This window comes from Silurus aristotelis, assembly GCF_946808225.1.
Source record: "Silurus aristotelis genome assembly, chromosome: 9".
Classification (NCBI taxonomy): domain Eukaryota; kingdom Metazoa; phylum Chordata; class Actinopteri; order Siluriformes; family Siluridae; genus Silurus; species Silurus aristotelis.
In genome coordinates, this window is record NC_139582.1 from 9372617 (window position 1) to 9398434 (window position 25818).

The 25818-nt window shown below is 37.0% G+C and overlaps 1 protein-coding gene across 4 annotated transcripts in view; it reads right to left on the reverse strand.

The window, feature by feature from the left end:
• Positions 1-3102: 3102 nt before the first annotated feature.
• Positions 3103-25818, reverse strand: part of fto (FTO alpha-ketoglutarate dependent dioxygenase) — a 172671-nt gene continuing 149955 nt past the window's right edge. Inside the window, exons 9-11 of one of the 4 annotated variants that reach the window (XR_014535146.1) lie at positions 9254-9394; positions 4528-5635; positions 3103-4111 (exon numbers count right to left, since the gene is read on the reverse strand). Coding sequence is in view for 1 of the 4 variants with exons in the window: in XM_083550898.1 (XP_083407024.1) it covers positions 5629-5635; positions 9254-9394 (148 nt within the window). In the remaining 3 variants the exon portion in view is untranslated. Of the gene's footprint in view, positions 5636-9253; positions 9395-11030; positions 11805-25818 lie in introns of those variants that run through there. The other 3 variants (XR_014535147.1, XM_083550898.1, XR_014535148.1) reach the window with 3 other exon arrangements.

Here is a 25818-nt window from a genome sequence, read left to right on the forward strand (position 1 = left end):
GAAGATGCCTGAGGAATGGAGAAGGAGTGTGCTGGTACCAATCCTTAAGAATAAGGGAGATGTGCAGAGCTGCAGTAACTACAGGGGAATAAAGTTGATCAGTCACATCATGAAGTTATGGGAAAGAGTAGTGGAAGCCAGGCTGAGAGAAGAGGTGACCATCTGTGAGCAACATTATGGTTTCATGGCGAGGAAAATCACTATTTGACGCAATATTTGCTATGAGAATGTTGATAGGGAAGTATAGAGAAGGACAGAAGGAGTTGCATTGTGTGTTTGTGGATTTAGAGAAAGCGTACGACAGAGTGTCGAGAGAGGAGTTGTGGTATTGTATGAGGAAGTCAGGTGTGGCAGAGAAGTATGTGAGGGTGGTGCAGGACATGTAAAGCCGAAAGCAGAAGATACATATCTATATAGATTTGTGTGTGTGTGTGTGTGTGTGTATTTATGTACAGTGTGAAATCTACAGAGTCTTGAATATATTTAAATACAATTATTAGATCATCATCCACAAGCTGAGCTGAGAGTAAATCCTGTCTTAGCCGAGTGAAATGCAGAAGAAAAACCAGCAATATATAACTCAATATATACAAGCAATATTGGTTTGTTTGATACATAAACAAACCTTCAGTCTGAGAACATCTATTTTTATTTATTAAATTTTTTACTGCTCAACCCCAAGTGGCTGTTTTCTGTGTGTTTATTTTGAATCTGAGGCATACTTTAAACACTAATGCAAATTAAGACATGAGGAAAGAACTGATGAGTTGTTCTGGTAATTGTTGGGAATCCAAGACATTTTACACGCATCAGGCACAATGTTAGACTGGAATTAAGGTGCAATCCTTGAATGGACAAAATTTGAGGTACATTTTTTGGATTGTTTCGATAAATGTATTTTGGTAATGAAAACATTAACCGTACTGAATAAGACATATGGGACTATTATATGTAGTGACCAAAAAAAAGTGCCAAACTATTGTCAAATCTTTTATTCTAAACAGTATATAATGAACATTTGGCACACTTTCCCACCAGCCTTCCACAAGCTTTTCTCTGAAATCACTTCCAAATTTAAGTTGACCTGCACACTGCTAACACAAAATTTGAATGAAAACTAATAATAATAATAAAAAAAAAGCGAGCAGTAAACATCCTGTAGCAGGAAATTACAAATTACTACTACTACAAATCTGTTTAATTGATTTTTATTTGTAAAGCGCTTTTAACAATGAAAATGTCTCAATGCAGCTTTATAGAGATAAAGTTATAAAGTTTAATGCCTATAAGTTTACTTATAATTGTAAATTTATCCTTAATGAGCAAGACAGTATCAACTATGGCAAGGAAAAACTCACTGAGATGGCATGAGGAAGAAACCTTGAGAGAAACCAGACTCAAAAGTGAACCGATCCTTATTTGGGTGGCACCAAATTCCACCAAATTGATTACAGATCCAGTTCTTACTACTACTAATAAAATATTATCATAATCCTAATTAAATAAATAATTAAATAAATGCTGCTACTACTACTACTACTAATAAAAATAATCCCAAGTAAATAAATAGTTTAATAAATACTACTACTACTACCAAAATTCAATAATTTATCAAAATAGCTTGTTGACAATTAAAATACAGTCTACAGAATATAGTGTGGCAACTATATAGTCTTTTTTTTTAAGTATGATGTACGATGTATGTTGTTGTACACGTTGTATGTTTCTGCTTAAGATTTTGATGTAAAATTTTGCCCTGTCAACTTGAACTGAATGTGGTTTCAAGGTGAAATCAGCCAAGATGCCAACTGAGGTGGCAGAAATGTCACCGGGATGAATAGAAAGGACAGAAGTGGACTGTCTCCATGATAACGCATCAGTCTCAGTGTGATAGAGGCAGTCGTGACACACCTGAGTAGCTGTTTAACCCTTGAGGATACTGAGCACCGTTGCCATAGCAGCCCGTTAACCAGGAGGCTCATGGGTCTGACAGGTCCACTCACAGGCAGTTAACAAAATGAACTGCCCGATGTGTTTATCATGAACGTGTGCACATAAGCACACACACACACACACACACACACACACACACACACACACACACACACACACACACGCTCAAGGGACCTTCTGTCACACAGAATAACCTACTCATCAGTCTATACAGAGACCTAGAGAAGGACAGGTAAAGCAGGAGGAAAACACACAAACACATGCACAGTCTTACTACTCTTGTGAGGACCTCGACCTCAAACTAACCAAAAACTTACCAAAAAATATATAGTATAATATTGTTTTATTTTCTTTGTGGGGACCAGCCAAATGTCCCCATGAAGACAAACCTTTTAAATATTTCTCTCCTTGTGCTTTAACCAAAATATAAAAAAATTCCCAGACACACGTTTCTAAAAAAAAAATTATGAATGGACTTTCTATTGATATTAACTTAACTTTGACATTTTCTTGCAAATGTAAGATGTAAGAAATCCGAAAAAGATGAGAAATCTGTCCAAAGTTCCTGAAAGAAGGGGATGTGAGTTGAACTTTTTCACCATACCTAAACTTTGACATGAATCTTTCTCTCTCTCACTTTCTTAGTCTCTCTCTCTCACACACAGACAGACAAAGGTGAACTTAGTGACACAGACATTCTAACACACCAAACACATACTGTGGTAACCCGTGTATGAGAAAACTGTCAATATAAACTGTTTGGTCATGGATTTGTTTATATGGCAGCTCTATGACCAGTCACACACTATACAGGCAAAGGTTTTTGGACACCTCACTATAAGATTGCTATGTGCTTTTTGAACATCCGATTCCACATTTGAATCCTAATTTGTTGTTACAATAACCTCTACTTTTCCACTCCATTATTGAGTGTGCTTGTGGCTTATTAAAAAAAATCATTGTGTTTCCATAAACACTTGTTTATTCTTCCTAATAATATATAAGATACAGTGTGGTTTTCAGAATGTGTTGTGAAACTGGACTAGGTATAAAATAATAAAAGATAGCCAGGGATATTCAATACTAAGCAGTGAAGAGGTGTTGTGCATACATACAGAAATCATCACCATCCATGGATAAAACAGGATCTTTGTTTTGTTTTGTTTTATTTTTTATTATCGCTAGTGCTTCGCACACACAATGCATTAAGAAATGCAGTAGGCCTTGAGCACTAAAGAAAGAATTTGGTACAACACAGAAAGCAAAATTAAAAGGAAATAAAAATAAAAATAAACACTTAAAAAAAAAATTGATACAATCAATACAGCATTATCGCAGCAACACAATATTTGGCAACAACTCTAAAACCTCGGAAGTATAAAACACATTTTAAGCCTCTGAATCAAAGATCATAATACAGGTGATCTACTGTAACACTGACGACATAGAATAAAAAGCTTTAAAAAACAACACAAAAAAAAGAAAGAAAGAAAGAAAGAAAGAAAGAAAGAAAGAAAGAAAGAAAGGCTGCTTGGCTTCAACAATCATCCTCTTCCGTTCATTCTCAGCTAGTTTCAATGTTCTAGCGCTTTTCTTTCTTGTGCTTCTCTCCTCTACAGGATATCCACTATTCTCCTCCCATCCTTCATTCGTTTGACCGTGGTTTAGTGCAATGTGTCTCTGGTTTTTAGTTTTGTGGAGATGATTGTGTTCCTTCTTCAGCCGGTAGAAGAAAGAGCAGAGAGAGAGAGAGAGAGAGAGAGAGAGAGAGAGAGAAAGAGAGGAAGCAAGTGGACAGGCTGTTGGAGTTACGCGAAAGCAGGAAGTGAAGGATTCCGTCTGAGCTGCCTATCAACACTAATCAGCCTGGGAGGACACACACACACACACACACACACACACACACACACACACACACACACACACACACACACACACACACACACACTTGCATACACAAACCCACTCAGCTATGTTCACATGGTTTAAGATAAAAGGTCTTATAAACATTTTACCTTCGGGAAAAAAGAGAAGTGTAAAGATTCACTGTTTTGAATTTTTTAAACATTTCGGATTATTCAGCCTTGAAATCCAGACCTCCAGCTTCACTAGCTTTGTTTTTTATTATCATTTTGTTAATAAATCCAGAAACCACCCACTTCCACAGGCAATGTGTTAACATAACTCCTGACCAATTACAGACCTTTTTCTAAAACCACTTGGCCACACAAGTCAGATTACCTCGTCTAAACGCCACTGAGACCCCATCCATGTTTTTTTTTTTTTTTTCTTTTAGAAATATTTTTGAAAGTGGTTTAAATTTTTTGGATTCTTTTTACATTAATAACTTATGGAAAACTGAATGCGTAAAAGAAATAAGTTATTTGAAAACGTTTGAATTCTGTGTGCGTAATGAAAGTGCTATGACTCGATCATTGTTTCTGACCTTTTTTGTGGTCTGTATATAACCATAGCAGAATATAATTAAAAATATTTTATTTAAATATTTGCTTTATAAAAATGGAAGAGGGGAAAAAAAAAAAAAAAAAAACGGCTTTACACGACATGAATGACTCTCAAAGTCTTTTAGGAGTCCAGTGATTGCATCCTGCATCTGAAGTATTAAGCATGTTGCAGTGTTTTTCCAATGAAGCCTATGGCCAGAAAAGTATACAAAAGTTATCATGCACCGTTTTTGTACGTGCCTTTTCATGTTGGTCCAAGGAAAAAGGGGTGTGGCCTGTGCCTGTAAGTCATAGTCAGTCTCCAACTCTTTTCTTTTAAACTATGCAGACATAGCTTTATCAAAAGGATTTCATTTTACACTCACTCACATATACACACAAGTTGAGATGAAATCAATACGAAAAGTAGTAAATGTGAACATACACACTGCCACGCACATACACGCAAATTAATTATCATATTCACAGACCCCTGTGCACACTCTGAGATGTACTTTATAGTAACATCCTAAACACACACACAAACACACACACACACCTGCAAACATAAACAGCTACCCATACACTCTCTTCCAGGCATGTTCACATACACCTACACTTGCAGACAGAAGCAAACACACAATTTTCATCAACAATACTGACACACAAAACTAAAAGCTACAGCATGCCATGACACTTAATGATATCATTAGACATCGGTCACATGCCCTCCCTCCATCCTGGTGGCTCTGTATCTTCAGATAACTAGTAATAAGTGTGTTGTGGAGTGCATGGTGTATACTGTATGTGTAATGCAGGACAGACACGGCTTGTTAAGAGACACAACGTGAACATGAATAAAATCGTACACAGCTGGATGACTAGGTTTCTGAAAGCTACTGCTTAAATGCATTCTTCATCGTAACACTAGACATTAAACGGCCATGAAGGAAGATATGAGAAAGATTAAAAAGAACCGAGTCTCGTCGCAGTTCCCTTCTTCATTTCCATCCGTTTATCGATCTGGCGGTGGAGACTCCCGTCTTTGTGCGTGCGTTTGTGTATATATGTGTGTATATATATGTTAGTGTATGTGTATGCGCATGTATGTGTGCGAGTGATCATTCCCAGGGAAGTGCAGTTTTTGTGCCACCTGTGCCCACTCCTTCATGATACCTCAATCATTTTCTGTCTTTCATCTGCCTCTCTCTTTAACGGTTTGACAAAATCTTCACATCCTGAAAAAAAAAATTTTTGTTAAGAATATTTTGAATATAAATGTATTTATAGAGTTTGCACAAATGTTCTGATTGCAAGCAATGACAATGTACACAATTATTCTAATGAAATGGCCTTAAATCTAATTCACACTGGCTTTAACTGGTCATTTGATTGTAGCTTTATGAGTGAAATTATTTAACTTTAATATACAGCGCTTTACTTTTCCCACATTTTATGTTAAAGCCGTATTCCAAAAATATCCCATATTGACAATGTGATAGAAGTTTGTTTGAATTCTTTGCAAAATTATTACAAATAATAAAAAAAAAAAGGGTACATAAATATTCACAGCGTTTGCTCAATACTTTGTTGAAGCAGCTTTCGCACCAATTACAGCCTCAAGTCTTTTGGAGTATGATGCTACAAGCTTGGCACAGCTTTTTTTGGGCAGTTTCTCCCATTTTTTTGTGCAGAAGCTCTTAAGTTCCTTTAGGTTGGATGGGAAGCGTCGGTGCACAGCCATTTTAAGATCTTTCAGGAGATGTTAAATCAGGTTCAAGTCTGGGCTCTGGCTGGGCCACTCACGAACATCACCGAGTCGTCCCGTAGCCACTCGTTGTTATCTTGGCTGTGTGCTTAGAATCGTTGTTCTGTTGGAAGATGAACCATCGCCCAGTCTGAGCAGGAGACGTGCACTTCTGCAGGACTCAACGCAAACGAGTGCGGCACGGGAAAAAGATTTCATTTGTCGGTAAAATACTCGTGTGTGCAGGTTGCGGGAGAAAAAAATCATTCACGGGACTCCGGCAAAATGGTCTTTAAAATATTAAAAGGAATAAATTACTAAAAACAAATAAACTATTATGTATCTACTGCACAAAAGCAATAATGTCAACTAAAATCAAATAAAACAATTTACAGGCACAAGGTCGGAAGCGAACTCTCGCGTGGATCATGCGCAGTAACTACTAGAGCACAACGTGGCGAAATGTCTGAAGTGCGAGACAGAGAAGAATCACTGATTGCTACAGATATGACTTCATTATTAAAGAAAGAACATACAGCACATTAAAACCCTGGACTGTTATTCTTTTATAAGATACCGTTTCAGTTCTGTGTTCTGAAAAGTTCCTTGTTAGTGTCCATTTGCAGTCCAAAGTCAAATAAAATGAAATATGTTTGTTAATTTTCAGTTTCTTTTTCATTCATATTCAAAAGAGAAGCAAATGAAACAACAAAAAAAAGCAGATAAGCAGGAAGAAGCAGTCAGTGAATTAAAAATAAAACTACTTATACATTTTACCTGCGGGCTTTTGCAGGTGTGAGCCGGACAAAACTTAAATATCGCAGGCAGGAGAAACATAACATAAAACAGCATATTTGCAGGAGCAGTGGAAGCGGGACAGAAAAATCCGTCCCGTGCAGGTCTCTAGTCTAAAGATTTTATCAAGGATGTTTCTGCACGTTGTTGCATTCATCTTTCCCTCAAACCTGACAAGCCTCACTGTTCCTGCCGCTGAAAAACATCCCCACAGCATGATGCTGCCACCACCATGCTTCACTGTAGGGATAGTATTGGCCAGATGATGAGCGGTGCCTGGTTTCATCCAAATATGACGCTTGGCATTCAAGCCAAAAAGTTCAATCTTTGTTTCTCATGGTCTAAGAGTCCTTCAGGTGCCTTTTGGCAAACTTCAGGTGGGCTCTCATGTGCCTTTTACTAAAGAGTGGCTTCCGTCTGGTCACTCTACCATACACGCCTGATTGGAGGAGTGACTCAAGGATGATCAGTGGAAACAGGATGCACCTGAGCTGAATTTTGTGTGTCATGGCAAAGGCTGTGAATACCTATGTACATTGGATTTTTATTTTTTTTTAATAAAATTGCAAAGATTTTTTTCATGTTGCCTTTATGGGGTATTGTTTTTGTAAAATGTTAATGTAAATAATGAATTTAATATATTTTTGAATAAGGCTGTAACATAAAATGTGGAAAACCCGTTCTTATGTTCTCGTTTCTAAGTAACAGCAGCAGAGGAACGTGTCTAATGGATGCAACAAATAAAAACATGTAAGATTTGATATGGTGTCATTGAAATGCTAATAAAAAAAGACTCCAGTGTGAGAGCTTTGTAACGTTTTCCACCATCTTCAGGACATAGAACTTTGCACTTTTAGACAAGATGATCGTCAAGAAATAATGAGGGAAAGGACATTTATAGCTGCTGTAAGTCACTGGAGCTACAAATGGATTCAATATATTTCATTCTTTAATACATTATAATAAACTTGTGGTATAAGTTGACAATATAACAATTATATATTTGTGTTCATAATAAATTACATGCACTAGTATATACTATACAGCCTAAAGAATGAGGGCATCTAATCAATCACACCAACATGGGCTTGTTGAATGTCCTATTATGGTTTTTCTCCACCTTCTGCTACTATAATAAGCTTTACTCTTCTGGGAAGATTCATCCAAATGCTTTGTGCACGACACTTGAGGTATTCCACATAAATCTTAATACACCAAAGCTTAATTCATACAAATACAATAGTTTCTAGACAATTGTGTGGCTTAAGCTTTGAGGAATTACACTGTATAATTAGAGAAAGCCCACATTAGTGTTATGTTAAGGGTCAGTATACTGTGATTTATTTCTACAACCTTCAAATAATGTAGATTTATTTCTAATAATGTATACAATTAAATGTTAAACTAAAATAGATCAATGCATTTAAGATAAATAAGCTTTAAACATTTGAATTGGAACAAATTTAATTCCAAAGTATCCACTTTCTAAGGTGGTAGGCAGCTAGGTAAACTGCTGATTTAAAAGAAAATGAAAGCACAACTAGAACTAATTTGCATTGAGTAGCACTGCGGTTAGAGCATTATAAGGGTATTTTTTTTGTAACTATAACAGGGTGTAGTTTGTTGTAATCTGTGTGTTCTTATGTACACAAGTAAGATTTTAAACATTGATAAACATGTAACTGGGAATTACACCTACCATATAATACAGGCTGTTAGGTTAATTCTTCATTTGTGTGATAGGATAACAAAATAAAGATATCAACCTATTTTTAGCTTTCTAATATTAACTGACACTGCATCACAGCCCTGTTCCCTCACTTCCTATCATCTCATGGGTCTCCTTTTTCTGCCAAGGTAAATAAAAAACATGTCGACTTCATTAACGTAAAATTTAAATAGTAGTCAATGCATGGTCGACTTAGTATATAATTAGCCAGTTTTTATTTCGATTTTGAACTAAGGAGATGGGCAGGACTATGCTAAGCATCAAATGTAGAATTTTACAAATAATGTTAAAACATTATTATATGAAACAATTAAATCGGATGTATTTTATATGAGTTAATCAATCTGCATAGCAGGAAAAACAAGAAAAGAAATGGTACATATTTGGACAATATACATATGCTCTGCTAGTAATATTATTCCACCCTCCCTAAAAAACTTTAATAGAAAGTCAGTTCTGGATGTTTAAAACATTTATACTGATCATTATTTAAATGAATCGTGAGCAAAAAAAAAGCTAACTACATAATACTAAATATGTAAGCGTAGTTAGCTAATTAAGCTGAAGGTATACTCCAAAATCTACCTCCAGAGGAGTGACTCCACCCGGCTGATGATGTCAGAGAGGTCAAAAGGTAGGGGCATGTCTGGGTCGTCGCTGCTCCAATATGGTCGGTCGACAGGTGCTTCTTCAGGGGGTAGAGTCTGTGCCAGGCTCGACTGGCATCTACATCCATACAGAAACACAATTATCACTCAGGTTACTCTCTGCAGGTAAACAAACAGGGATTAATGGCCAGACCAACTGCCAAATAAATGCTGTGGTTCTGAATGCACTGGTGTTGAAAGTTTCGGTGTTGAATGTATTGGTGTTGAATGTTCTAGTGTTAAATGCTGTTGTGTTGAATGTCCTGGTGTTGAATGTTTTGGTGGTAAATGTTTTTGTGTTAAATGTTCTGGTGTTGAATGCTGTTGTAATAAATGCCGTTGTATTGAATGTTCTGGTGTTAAATGTTCTGGTGTTGAGTGCTGTTGTATTGAATGTTCTGGTGTTGAATGCTGTGATGTTGAATGTTCTGGTGTTGAATGATGTGTTGAATGCTGTGGTGTTGAATGTTCTGGTGTTGAATGATGTGTTGAATGCTGTGGTGTTGAATGTTCTGGTGTTGAATGATGTGTTGAATGCTGTGGTGTTGAATGTTCTGGTGTTGAATGATGTGTTGAATGCTGTGGTGTTGAATGTTCTGGTGTTGAATGATGTGTTGAATGCTGTGGTGTTGAATGTTCTGGTGTTGAATGATGTGTTGAATGCTGTGGTGTTGAATGTTCTGGTGTTGAATGATGTGTTGAATGCTGTGGTGTTGAATGTTCTGGTGTTGAATGATGTGTTGAATGCTGTGTTGTTGAATGTTCTGGTGTTGAATGATGTGTTGAATGCTGTGTTGTTGAATGTTCTGGTGTTGAATGTTCTGGTGTTGAATGCTGTTGTGTTAAATGTTTTTGTGTTGAATGTTCTGATGTTGTTCTATTGTGTTGAATATTTTAAAATGAATAAAAAATGAATCCTTAGTGACTTGCTGTGGTATAAGAGGAATAACTTTATGGCTGTAACAGTAACCCCACCAGATCACACCACCACTTTATTTCACTTTATTTTAATACAAGATGAAGTTTTAGAACTTGTCAAAATGGATTATAGAATTAAAATGAGGTCCCAATGACTTCCTGGAGTTTCTTGATTTAGAATGTCAGTTTGGATTCTTAAGAATATCCCCAGGTTGTAATTTTTGGCAATGAGAGTGTATTTAGTCATGGAAAACTTGGTGTGTGTAGAATAAAAAAAATAAATAAAAAAAAAACTGTCAAAGCAGGCTTCTGATAATAACATGTCTTCTGCTAATGATTCTGTTTGTGTGTAATAGTGTGTAAAAAGCCTTTTTAAGCAGCACACAAAAAAAGCAATGTTTTCTGCTTTATATATGACATCTGTTTAAAACAAAACAAAAAAACCTTAAAGCCCAAAGAATGAATTGCATGAAGTGCGTGAGTGAAAGAAGGCATGAAGGTTTCAGTTCAGTCTCGGGAACATGCTTGCTGTAATCATACAAGAGACAAACGTGTGTAAATCATCTGCTGAAGAACACACACCTGTGCCTGTACTGACCAACACCTGACCAGGAACACAGGTTAGCCCCCGCATGCAGCTTTAATCTAATCGCACTGATTTATGTGCATACTCGTCATGCTCTAACCACCTGAATTTGCCTTGAATAACTTTGCATAAAATGCAGCAAAAGAAATGTTCATATGTGTGTGTGTGTGTGTTTGCTGTCTAAAGGTGTATGGTAACAGATGGCTGTCACCTGCATGTTAAAAGCAGCTCTCTGTTGTGGTGTCTAAATTACACTTGATTGAAAGAATGATGTCGCACTCGTTCATATGGATGCATAATAACATCCTATAAAGATGCACACACACACACACACACACACACACACACACACACACACACACACACACACACACAGTCTGATTACTAAAGCTTACAACGTTTAAACTTGACAACACCTGCAAAAATACACACTAAGATTAATTACGGGGTCTGTAAAGGATTAGGTCGTTTAAATGTCCAAGAAAAGAATGAGTTTTTGTTATGAATATATTTGTGAATTCAAATTTAAAAGTATAACATACAGGGTGATGTCAGCGCAAAGCTATTCGATGGAATAAATAAACGTAAAAAAGTACAAAACAGCAACAGTGATATGAGCATTGGGCAGGTATTAAATGTGTAAGTCATTACCAACCATTACAAGTTCACATTTCTGAAAAATAAAAAAGAGACTTAATTCCACTGTGGTAAATGATGTACATTAGATATTTGCTGCCTGCTCACACCCTGATATTAACAACATTTCAAGATCCTTTGAAGATGTTTTATAAACCGTATGCATGCTTCTGCTTTCATTTTACATTCAAATTGTGTTTTGGACAGTTTTTCAGCATGTCTCACTGCCTTTAATCCTTTAATTAGTAATACATGCGATGAGTAATTATGTGGGGCAAGTTTCAACGTTACTGTTCCGGGACTGTCTTTGAGATCACAGCTCGTCACCGCTACCAAAAACAATTAGTGCCTACAAAAGAAAAAAACAAACCTTATTATTTTTTCGCCCGAACTTTGCATTACTTGCGCAATTATTCTTTATAAATCACAACACACCCACTAACTATGTGCAGTTTATCAGATTAGCTTCTTTATTCCTGATCTCGGTAAATCAGGCCTTGATTTCCTGATGCTATTTCCATTCACATGCGTGTCACTGTATCTATACATGATTATACAACCAACCATAAGCCTCAGCTTAAAGAAAAATAGTTTAATTGGGTATAAGGGCAGCAAATATCATTAGAAATAGATTTACTAGAATACAAAAAAAATAAAAAAAAATCCAACAAACAATTCTGGTACTAAATAAATAAATATGTATGGCACAAAACGAAAAAAAAAAAAGACAAATCATGACACTAGGTTGATAGATAGATAGATAGATAGATAGATAGATAGATAGATAGATAGATAGATAGATAGACAGACAGACAGACAGACAGACAGACAGACAGACAGACAGACAGACAGACAGACAGACAGACAGACAGACAGACAGACAGATTTCCTAATGGGGTTCTATTTAAACACAGCAACTATGGTTGTAATGTACAACTTTATGTATTAATATCAGTAAGAGGACCTGTAAATCACATACAGATCAATATTTTCCATTAGGACAGCAATTACCACCAAAAATAGATATATCACAGTAAATAAATAATTTCAGATATAAATAATTTCAATAAATTTCTCTCTGTCTCCCTCAGTCGCGCTTCCTCTCTTCCTCTGTGTTATGAATGGTTCGAGGCCTTTAAGCGGTCAGAGGACAGCCCCTCTTGGCCTCTATTTGTGGTTATATATTTTGTAAGGGCCACTTAATGGTGCCGCGTCTGTCCTCTTAAGTGCTGCATGTCGGCCTGCAGCATCTCGATCGCTACAGCATTACACGCTAAAGATGACAATTAAAACACGGGACGTCCATACATCATCCGTGCTTTACATCAGGGTTCAATCTCAGCATCTGTTAACATGGGCTAAGTACCATAAAGCCACGCAATCACTTCATAAATGATATGATTAGGTGACCTTGTGAGACTGGAGAGTGAGTGTGTGCTGAAATGAGCTCATCAGTTACTGAAGTGGAGAATTAGTGGAGACGAAGCATTATCAGGAGGAAGGAAGGACATCTTACACAGCGGGGTTGCTGAAAAGTACGGCTCGCAAATTTCAATCATTTAAAAGATCTAGTACTAGGATGTGTCTAAATATTTATGAGCTTATAATTTTCTATTGCTAAAGACAGAATTTACACTACAAGTAGAACTAGTAGCACAGACATACAGTGTGTAAAAATTGTGAAAAAAAGAGCACAAAAGACATCATAAATATATTATTTTAGCATAAAAACTATAAATGTTCACCACTTAAGGTATAAGATGCATACACTATAAGGAGAGATTGGCAAGTGTCAAATCATCTGACCATAAGATACGTATGTGCTTTTTAAACATCCCATTCCACATTTAGTCTCCATTTGCTGTTACAATAACCTCCACTCTTCTGGGAAAACGTTCCACTAGATTCTGGAGTGTGCTTGTGGAGAATTGTGATCAATCAGCCAGAAGGGCATTAGTAGAGTCCGGTACTGATGTAGGGGCCTGGACTGCAGTCAGCGTTCCAAGTCATCCCATTCAATAGGACTGAGGTCAGCGCTCTATACCAGACCACTCAGGATCAACTTCTCCATCCGATGTAAACCATATCGTCTTGGAACTTGCAATATACTCAATAAAATTTCTTATATTCCACCACAAAAACATGACTAAAAGAAAGTGATACTAGAAACTACTCAGCTGCATTATCACTAACACCTATTATTATTATTATTATTTTTTATTTGTTTAGAAATGTGATATTTCGAAAGACTAAATATAGAATTAAACATTCAAAATTTTAAGCATATCTCTACATTAAGAAACATTTATCCTCCATTACCAGACATTATTTTACATGAACAAACTATATATTTCAACATTTAAGTACAGTGACATATGCAAAAATAATAATAAAGCAAGTGAACACAGCAAGCATTAATTGATGCTATGCCTTCAGAACCAATTGGCATGAATTATATTACATTAAGCTACTAAATAAGCTAGTGCTCTCAGGTGCATCCAGGCGGATGTCAATATTGGCACCACCCTCCTCACATGCTGTTTCACAAATCCAGCCAATTAGATACAGCAAATGTTAATTAAGAGAGTCAGATCATGATGACCAACAATTTGTTGACTCAACTAATCATTACGTTGATGTACTTTTAATTATCTTTAGTTTGTTACTCAGAAGTTATCGAATTATTTTCTAATGTTTGTAACGTGTTTCATTCAAAACATTATCATTTCACTCAACCCTGATTGTTGATATGGTGGGAAGCCCTACTTGTAGAAGAAATCTTCAGTGTCAGGGTGAAAAAACTTTACTTGAAAGTCAAAGTTTTCTTGTCAGAAGCTACTATTTATCATTACCTTCTATGAGAAAGGAACATTTAACACAGCTTTAAATATGAATTCATTTTTAGGGGTTTTGGCAGACACCCTTATACAAAGCAACTTACAATTACCACATTTATACACTGAGCTGTTTAGGGTTAAGGTCCTTGCTCAAGGGCCCAGCAGTAGCTTCTGGTATTTAAACACATGACTTTACAATCTGAAATCCAACATCTTAACCACTGAGCTACTAACATCTTCATCACACTACAGCACGCCTCATCGAGTTTTACTCTGTGCCGCATTACTTATTAATGGAGACTTTGATTTAAAGCCTTAAAGAAAATTCAAAAAATCTTGTTTGACAAGTGAAATTTAGCTCAACGACTGCTCACTTACACGTGACATACCCCGGATGCCTGATTAAGTTGGTATCTATAATCAGAAAATCACATTTACAGAATATTTTAGCACAAAAGGCAGGGTAACGATACGCAATTAACATGCAGACGCAATTGTAATTGACAAGCAAATATTCTCACAGGTGTTCATTAAGTATAATGGAAAGAGCATATCCTTTTGTTGCAAACATTTTTAAATAACCCAACAAACATCATACCAATTTAATAACTGGGCTAAATATCATAGCAACGGTAATGACTGTTTGGTGCTTGTTGACACCCATTCACACCCATAATCATAGAAGATTACTTTTACCACCCTTCGGAAGAACTCGACAGAATATATGCAAATATATGCAGGTATAAATCTAACCTCACACACACACACACACACACACACACACACACACACACACACACACACACACACACACACATCCACATAAACACACATACATTGAATAAAGCAGGGAAGGTCGAAACCAGAGAGCGTGTCAAGTGTACGGTGCTGTCTAGATTAACCTCTGAGAGAGCCAGGCCGAGCCTCTCCCGCCTGGGCCGCATTCACCAGAGATTGGCAATACAATCGCTCATTTCAATTTGCCCCGAAACCCTATAGCCCGAGTGCCAGACCTGCTGAAATAGCATGCTAATGCGAAAGTTATCTATGATTCTCTCGCCTGTGGGCCCACTGGGGCTCGCCTGTTCACTAACACACTTGCACACACACAAATATACATATAGCCCATGAATTTCGATTCCCATTGTCCTCCATTTATTCTTATTCTCAATTTACACACACACACACACACACACACAGACACACACACACACACACACACACACACACACACACACACACACACACACACACACACACACACACACAGGGTTCAGTGCTGAAACTAACCACTTTAGCTAAAGTGAGTGTTAATTATAGACAGCCAAAGCAGTCAATAAAAGGTTAATGCAGAAGTCAGAGGATAAATTCCTTTAAGCATTGCATCACTTGGCCATCTCCCCGGCTCGCCCTCCGCCTGATCAATACGTTTTACTGTAATGCTCTCTCCATCGATCCTCGTCAACCCAGCACTCCGGACACACAGACGAGAAAAGAAAAGAACAGACAGTAAGAAAGCTATACGGCAAGAAAAATCTGCAAATAAATGAAATGATTAACGCCTGCTGTTGCCTTACCCCCCACCCCCCTTTTCTCTTACTCTTACGATTTACAAATTGTTCGTCTATCTCTAGTCCAGATCTAGAACTCGCATGGGCAGACTCTCGCTCCGAGCCAGCGTGCTCTTAACAGCGTAGAAATGCGCTTAAAAGCGACATCAGTGTTTCAACGAAGGCCAATTACCCTGATGAATGTAGAGTTCGGGTTGGAGGGAGGAAATGCGAGACGTGCAGATGGGAGACAAGGATTATTGGGTTAGGTCATTTATAAACCCACTGCTACAAATGGGCTTGTTTGATCACTACATTAAGAAGAGGTCACACCACGTCTGAGCTGCCAGAGAAAAATCGTGGGTCCTGATGTTTTAAACACGATGGGTGTTTTAGAGTCGCTGTGATTGTAATATTTGAAGCCAATAGTGGAAATACTATTGTAGGTACTTTACTTCAGGTTTGACCTGAAATATGTGTTTCCTTTACTTTTTAAATACAACAGAAGCTACCAGTCAGATTTCCTTCTGTTTTCGGTTATTAAAAAAATGTTGTTTTACATGACTTTCCCCCCTTTTTTTTTTTTATACCTACCTACTAGATTTAAATACTTCAGCTGCATACAGTGTTTTCTCATCAGTAAAGCATTAGTTCTTCAGTTTGTTTTTTCTCTTAGCCAATAGTACTGTGAACAGGTGTTAATTGTTTGCAACTAGGGACAGACTTACGATACTCTCCACACGGAAACCCAACAGTGTCCTGGCTAATCTTATAACAGACTTGCAACAATAAAATCATTCATTTGTTTATGCTCATTGAAAATGTCTGATAAGTCGATTTCACCGCCAGAACGGAATGCTGGTGTAATGTGAGAAATTACATTTCTGAAAACAAGCATACATTCCATTCTTAACATTTTTATTAAGATAAAAAAAAAATCAAAAGTGCTTTATGAAATGATTCTCTTATCCAGCCAATGATGTTTAGCTACATATCAGTCCAAATGTGCTTCAGGACATTTTATTTACACTTCAGTTTAGCATTAAATAGAGCTCATCAGTCTAGTCAAGGCCAAACTGTCATCTTCTCATTCTACACCTCTTGATCTGGAGTTTTAAACTTGATAACTCGACGGTGTACCCTGGCAATATGCTAGAGTAAGCAAACACTCATAAATTAAGGGTGTCTGTATTGCACAAACTCAATCTAATAATAAAAAAAAAGTTGTTGAGAAATGTTTTGCTAATTTGCTAACACTAATGGCTATAATTGTCTTAGTTATAGCCTCTTTGCTAATGCCACGTTTGACTAGCATTTTTTACAGCAACGTAACTGGCTATTCAGGAAGTTAAATTACAGTAATTTTTTAGTTGTGTTAGAACAAACTTTACCTTGTATGAGGTAACTTTTCACATAAAAACATGACTCATTTATCAGCTTATCAGCAACAAATATTTCTTTTTGCTCCCGCTTCATAATTGGGCATCATTTCCAAAAAATATCTATAATTTCCCTTAAGTATAAAGTCACCACTTTGCTGGTAACAATATCCAGGCTATACACAGCATGGATTTGTTTTCAACACAATTGCTTTACTTAAAACTTCATTCAGGTGTGCTTCTGGGCGTTGTAGACACTTTAATTAAGAATCCCATCAAACAAGTCATGTAGAAAACAGGTTAAGTAGCTTATAAAAATCATGAAAATCACGTACACAACAACCGCTTTCCAGTATGACAACATGTCTAAATAATCACTTCAATCAGCTATTTATAAACAGTCAGATCAAACTATAAGCTACAAGTTCCGCCAATTAGGAGTAGAATAGACTTTATTTGTTACATATACATTACAGCACAGTGAAATTTGCTCAGAAGCTGGGGCCAGAGCGCAGGGTCGGCTGTGATACGACGCCCCTGGAGCACAGAGGGTTAAGGGCCTTGCTCAAGGGCCCAAGAGTGGCAGCTTGGCGATACCGGGGCTTGAACCCCGACCTTCCAATCAGTACCCCGGCACCATATCCTAAAATAAAATAAATGTTACCTGAATTAAAATATTATAAGAGACTAGCATTTCTGGCAACCTAACACTGATGTCCTGTAGTTCTGATCTCAGGAAAATGCTTTTGAGTTCATCAAATCTGAAATATACAACAGATAACCCCACCCACAGCTGTCAAAACTTTTCATATGAACCAAGTCACGCAAATGATTTAAAATTTGCAAGGGTGGTACCATGAACACCCTGAAGTCCTTGAACACCTGTGTAGCTTGTTTCATTAAAATATATTTAAATGACTTATTCTGAGTAATTCTGAGTAACAACCAAACAAAATGACTCAATGCAGCAATGCAGGCATACATATAAGACCTGGTTTGATAGGTAATGAAATGTGATATCGCAGTCCTGTCGAATTCTCAATTGCGATTGGTCAGAAGGTTTTGATTAACGCTTAATAACAGCAGCTCTTGACAGTCTTCCAATTGATATGGCTGACGTGCAACATAATCCACAAAATATAAAAAAATAAATAAAAAGCAAACAAAAAAATATACTTTATAAAGGAGTCTCCAGTGTCAGGGATTTGTGTGTAGGTTTTTTACCACAGGAAAGTCTTTAGGATAAAGTGGTTTCCACTTTCAGGTTTCTTAATGTCTTGTCAAACTGCGATTTGGGTTCTGTTACAGAAGGACCGTTTACAGCTAAAATAATATTAGTACATTATTATTATTATTATTATTATTGGCTGCCTAAGACGTTTGACAAGTACTATATAGAGGAAACGTAATGTCATTAATCAAGAACCATTTAAACATACGAGTGAACGTATAAGAAGGTTCGAACACTAAACTAACCGTGTCCGTATCTTTAACTAAAGGCATCCGAGCTTTTCATATAAATGTTAACAAATAAAAAAAAGCAGTCTGTGTTGATAAGAAAAGAAAAAAAAAACAATTATGAGGTCAATTTGCGTGTGTGATATTCTGCGACGGCAGCGTGACATTCGCGATGTGGCAATTTATCAAACCGACTTTGGCCCTGGAGCTGTAGGAAACAACAAATGTTTCAGGAGAAAACACTGGGTGACCAATTCCCAATACATGAACTGTTAGCTGAAAATAGAGTTCATGTTTATTTTTTACTCTGTGATGACACTGTTGTAATATGACAAATGGGTAAATAGCTTCAGGCCTACTGATGCTGCTTATCGGTGTTTGAGCAAGTGCATATATATGTGTGTGTGTGTGTGTGTGTGTGTGTGTGTGTGTGTGTTTGAATACTGTAGCCAGTATCCCACAGCCTTCAGTGCAATCTATTGTCTGAGCACTTTGCTGACGGTGCGTTCTGCATGTGACACATCAAACGTGTCACACATGCTCCTTTAATTATAAAACCCTAATAAAACTACCATATGATCAGCCTTTTCCTTATTTAACGGCTATAAAAAGGCAGACTGGTTAATTTTTTTCTCTTTCCAGAATACTGCGGTGATTTGGGTGATGCTTTTTTTTTTGTAACAATGAGCTACCTTTTGAGTGCACCGCCTGCACGTCTAAGTCCATGTGTACAGCAAGAGTTTCTATTAAACCACATGAAACACTGTCTCGTAGTTAATGTCTCTTACGTCTGAGTGTCTGTGGTATTAGTGCACTTTTGGTCAGCACTACATTCTACATGCTGAGGAGAAGGAGTCCCACCCAGCGCACTCACACTCCCCTTAGGCTGTTTGATGTGGCTGGAGGGGGTGTGGGTGTGTGAGTGTGTGGGTCCTGCTCCAACCAGATGCCGACCAATCACACACATGCGAGCACACGTATGCACGCACACACAGAAACAAGATGGCTACTAAACAGCCCACATAATTGCGGTAATAAAAGAGGACGACGTGTGTAGTATGCAGCAGGAGAGAGATTGAACTCTCTAAACCAGGTGGTGGTCCATTTTTCCTGTTACAGAAGAAACAAATTACCCAAACACCTTTCCTGATCTTTCTCCTCAGGCCAAGGAAAGAACGCAATCCAGACGTTAAACGCGGCTAATTTATGAGGCAGGTTCAAGCAAACACCGATTGTAAATAAAAATAGCCAGGAGGGAAGGATAAAAAGATGAGACTGGCCTTCGGTGATAAGTGAACGAGAGCTCTAGAGGGAGTGAAGATGGACAACTGGGACAGTCTCTTCTGCACCTGAGCTGCTCCAGGTGACAAATCATTCCAGACCTCTGGAGCAATGAAGCGATGAAGCTAAAACAAATGTTAGCTCTGGACACAGAATGCGTTGGTTTAATGGGACAGCAGGAAGTGTGTCACAATGCCTTAATGTGTGTTATATATATTTTTGCATAAAACTGCATCACAGAGACAAAAGCGTCACCACAGCAAAAGGTTGCTTTGGCCTTAAAAGTTTGTATTTTTAATAATAATATTAATAATAATAAAAACAACAACAATGATAAAAAAAATTTGTTTTACAAATAATATTTAATATTTACGAATATATATGAAAAAAATAAATATTTATTTGATTCATTATTTTAACTATTAGTAACAAAAATGTATTTGTTAATTAAAATAGAATTATTTTAAATGAAAAAATACATTGTAAGATTGAAATTTATTTGAATACAAATACCATATCAATTATGAATAAAATCCTAATAAAATGATTGAAATATTTTATTATTATTAATATTATTATTATTAATAATAAAACTTCCTGTTTATATTAATGGTCTAAGGTACACTAGTGGGCTTTCGAATCTTAAACAATAATTAACGTCAATTTCTTGTTTCAAACATCTTTAGTTTGTCCTAAGTGTATACAAACATTTTGCACTCCAATGTATGTGTTATGATCAACTAAAGATGTTTATTGCTGACATACTGCATGTTTAAAGTTTGACCTGCACTGAAGTACTGTTTATTTACACAGTGAAAAAGAAATGGTGGGATAAACGGGTAAATAAAAATTCTGAACGAGAAAAAAAAAAGAGAGAAGAAGAGAGAGAGAAGGGCCTGAGGGAGAGGTTACGAGGTTGTGAATGAGCAGTTTGTCATAGGCGAGCGTTTGAGGGCCCATAAATCTTAGGGTGATCAGGAAAGGGCTCACGGCGAGGCGGCGAGCGTTAACTCCACTTACCCATGTCAGATGTGAGCATGGAGAAGCATTACTTGAAAAACTTGCTGTTCGGTGAAATGTGACTGTAAAACAATCACCTTTACACACACACACACACACACACACACACACACACACACACACACACACACACACACACACACACACACACACACACACACACACACACACACACACACTCTCAAGCCTTGTGGGCATCATAGGAGCGGTGCAATAACCTGCTTGATGAATGGTCCTGTTCTGACAGCTATAGTGGCACACCGGTGGCCCGTGTCTGACCCTGATCATGTGATCGAGCCGAGTGCAAAGTTCCACAATTCCCACCTGTCTTCAGGTGACAATGGGCAGGCAAATGGGGTCGGCTAATTACGGCCTGCGTGAACAGCACGCCATTCAAGCCTTTTCGTTGGCTTGATACAAACAAAGCCTGTTTAGAGCTATACAACCGTTACTGCGTGACCCCGTGAGCCAAAAAAATCATCCAGAAAAAACGTATACAATATATTAGAACGTTACCTAGTTTAAAGTTCTGATTAGGGTTTTCACTTGTGTTACATGTTTTCTTTTATACAAATGTTTTCACACATTTTATTTAAAGTAACCTTGTAATTATCCAAATTTTTTTTTGGAAATAAGGCAATGAACTTACAGTTTAGGGGTGGAGTTAACATTCACACTTTTCCTTAAGGCTTTTACTCGAAATGTAATCCATTTACATTACAATCATTTGCTCGATTCTGTGAACGTATTAAATGAGCTTTATGTTGCACAGCTTTCAGATTATAGGGAATAGTTTGAAGGGTGGACGAGTAAATAGATTAGTCAGTAAAACCTCCAATGTGAGGTCTAATTTTGGCATGTGGAAATTGGTAGCTGATGTAACGATGTATTGTAAGTTAGTGTGCTCACAGAGTGCATTAATACATATTGAGTGAATTAAACAAGTATGTACAAATGTACGTCTATATATCCACAAGTCTGAAGGTATTTGACCATCAATTCAGCTCTGACCTGTGGCCTTTTCTCGTCATGAGTCATTTAAGTCTCTTGACATGTATAACTGCTACTAGAAAAGTTATACAATGGCTTTGTGTTGGTATTCATTTTGCTTGCTTTTTCACGGTTTCCACTTATTTGCATCTTGATTATTTTAAACAGATCATCTGTGGATTGTGTACATAAATTAATCCAGCTAATATAGTGAAAGGGTTTCTAAATAAATAGCGATAGTAAATAGTAATAATGTACAGCAACATTTGAACATACAGTACAGACCAAAAGTTTGGACACACCTTGTAAATAGTAATAATGTACAGCAACATTTGAACATACAGTACATGCCAAAGATGTAACATATATGTTACAAGTTCCTAGACAATTCGTATTCCTATACATGAAGAGCCAGGCAGCTACTTTTTTTTTTTTTTTTTTTTTTTTTTTTATAGCTTTTTTATTTCCTCTAAAGTAAAGTTTACTACCAACTGATTTTCTGTTTGAACAGATAAACAGAAGCAATGGGAAATCCCCCCCCCCCCCCTCCAGGTTAAAAGGAAACCAAGCACTAACCTCACAGACTGGTAAACACGCAGAACAATTTAAACAAGCAATAAACTTAATTACAGTTCAGTTGCTTATGACATGATAATTACTGAGGAGGTACATTGTTCCAAAAGGCATAACTTCAAACATGAAGAATGAGGGAGGTAGAGATAGAGAGAAAGATTGCAGAAAAAATATGCAAGATAGACATGACAGGAAAAGAATAGAAGAAGGGGGGGGGGGGGGGGGATAGAGCCAACCCCTTTCATCTATCATCCCTCCTACCACACCAGCACCTGAGTCATATTGTTATTTTCGCCAATTATGACTTAACAGCCCATGCCCGAGGACAGAATACAAATGTATCAGGGTTGAACACATTCCTTTCTGTGGTAACCTGAGTAAGAAATGCAGTTCAAAGGGAGTGGAAACAGCAGAGATAGTTAACATTTGATTGGCGCAAACGGAAAGGAAATAAGTGTGTGAGAGAAGAAATCTCTTTACAGACATTCTCTCACAAATCTCAGCTACCATCAGGTGAAACATGACAGGGTATACGGCGATACCTGCGGGGAGAGTCACAAGGTTGTGTAATTACCAGAGCAATTTATGTTTTCCAACACTTTAATTATGTGTACAATTGATTACCGAATTAATCACAGATTCCTACGTTATTCAAGTCTGTGGAGTAATTCCAGGTTATTCTTGTTCTGTTTCGAACGATCGTAATTTTTAAGCGTATCGTTTAGAGTCCAAGAAAACTATCCTATCAGGGGGGTTAAAAGGCAGTAAAAGGGAAAAAGGTAAGAGTGCTACAGACATATTAAACTGCAATATTGTGTGAGTGTGTATGTGTTTAAACTTTGCCAGGTGTTTGAACTCCAGGATCACCTGACCCTCCTGCTGTGTGGACACGGCTTTTGTTTCAGCCTATTAAGTAAATACTGAAATTAAAGCAGTGTGGCATATAAAAGGCTGCAAACAGCCAGCAATTTGTTGAAAGGTGCAGGCGGCCCAAGCAGCCCTGAAGGCACACCGAGAGCATGTACAGAGCATAAGCACATACAAAAACACAGAAAAAAGAGCAGGAACAGCCCAAAAAAGAGGCATGTGGCCTAAAGCACTTGTGTGCATGTGTGTGATAAATTAGATAAACTATTTGCATGATTGTCCAACATGGTCTCTCATTTTATAAGGAGTCATCGACCTGAGGACTCATGAGCGAGATTCGTTTACAGCTGAATCAATTAAAACTCTTTATAAGTGGGATACCAAAGGAGTCATAAGTTAATCGCTTCAATGGGGCTTTTGCGAGTCACTTTGAAGAGTCAAAGTGAAAAGAATTGTAAATCAAAACATCTATAGGGTGGTAAAAGCCTAGAGTAAGAGGTTTTACACACTTCAGTACACCTCAATAGATGTCCACACATCTCAATACAACTCTAAGCACCTCTACACATCCGTTCATTTATGTTCAGTAAATGGATCCAAAGCCAATCTGGAGTTTATCCTGTGATGCCAGCTGCACGACGAAAAAAATAAATTTCATATGAACACAAGAATTCCTTTACTTTATTTGCAATTTTTTATAGTTTTGAGGATGAATGACTTTGGGAGTGCGGTATGTAAAAAAAAAGACAATTATGAATATTATGCATGGTATTTCTTGTGCAAGTGTTTTCAACTTTCTTTACTATTTCACTGCTATTTCCATTTAAACATACTACTTATTTGGGGCCAACCAGATGTTCATACAATGTCAATCAAGTCAGACTGTGGTCATTTCATACAGGAACAAAACAAAAAGCAATGAAGCGGAATAAAAATGACAAACATGAACATTACGTGCAATTAATTTATTCAAGTGGTTCCAACTTCCTGAATGTTCCTGAACTCGCCTGCTATTCAAATGAAATTTATTACCGTTAGTGTTTTACATTTTAGTGTTTGTGACTTGGAAGCCAAACATGATGCCATAAAATGTCAAACACATTCAATTCACTTTTATACAATGAAGGAAGAAAAGGTATGTGCTTATCGCTATCACTTATTTGAACTTAAACAAATTTGTGTGTCAAATGTAAGATGACTTTTTTATGTGCTTGTTTGTGTGAAATTAGATCAGTTTCTTTACAGAATAAATATAAATGTTTGTCTTTCAGTTTGCTTTATCAACATGACCCGCCTTACCCTCCCTGTTAACAATGTCAATGTGGCTTTTATTTTCATCTAGGTGATGTTTTTAATCAAGCCACTGCCCAAACACAACATGTTCTGTAAATCTGCATTATGTCTACATGTTTTGAGTGTTGACATTAGTGTGTAGACAAAGAACTGGGTGGATCAGAGAACAAATTGTAATTATTTTTATTACATATGGGTGTGATACATTTATTCGTCCTGATACAAAGAGGAGCAGTCTAATATCGCCACCTCGGTGTTTGTACAGCTATTGAAATCATGCCTCAAGACCTGAAGCATTCCACTAATGTTTGTGCATGCTAACAGCTTGGGGCTCGAGTCCATACATTTTAAACGCCCTCTGCTACACGGATATTGGTTTTAAATAATCTAAAGATATTAGATGTGACTTTCTTATTTGTTAGAATGACTTTGGGAGATTTCAAACCAAGAAAACAGAAGACCTATGACCTTTTCCTTCAGCATTAGCAATGAAAATCATTTTAACAGCTGTGTAATGTTTAATTAAAGATATTAGCAGTTGAAATCAGTAAAAAATGTATAGATATTCATTTATTTAATCTTTATTTAACTAGGGCAGCTGCACAAAGCCCAAGTATAATTTCATTTAGAAGCAAGTCCTGGCGAAGAAAATCAGCACAACAGCTACTACACAACAGGCAAAACAAACAATACTAATCAAAGTAAAACTGAAAGAAATACATGAGCTAAAAGGAAATTATACTTTTATAAATAGCTTCACAACTATTAATGAAATTCAACTGCATACTAAATTAAAGTGTCAGTTGAAAAAAGAACAGCAGAAAGAATTTTGTTATTGGTATTGCTAGGCTGTTGCTCGTGTATGCGGAAGAAGGCAGCTAGCGCATTCTTCTGAGAACGTAACTATGCCCTGTGGTGCATAAGGAGCAGCAGTTTGAAAGCATACAGTAGTTGGAAGTGTAATAACTTTCACTCTCCCTGTTTAGCAGCTGTCATATGATACAGGAGAGCTGGCTGGTGGGGGTAGAAACTCACTTAAAAAAAAATAGATAAAAACAGTTTGTTTTTGTTGTTGAGGTGTCAACTATGGTACAAAATATACTGAATGTTCATAT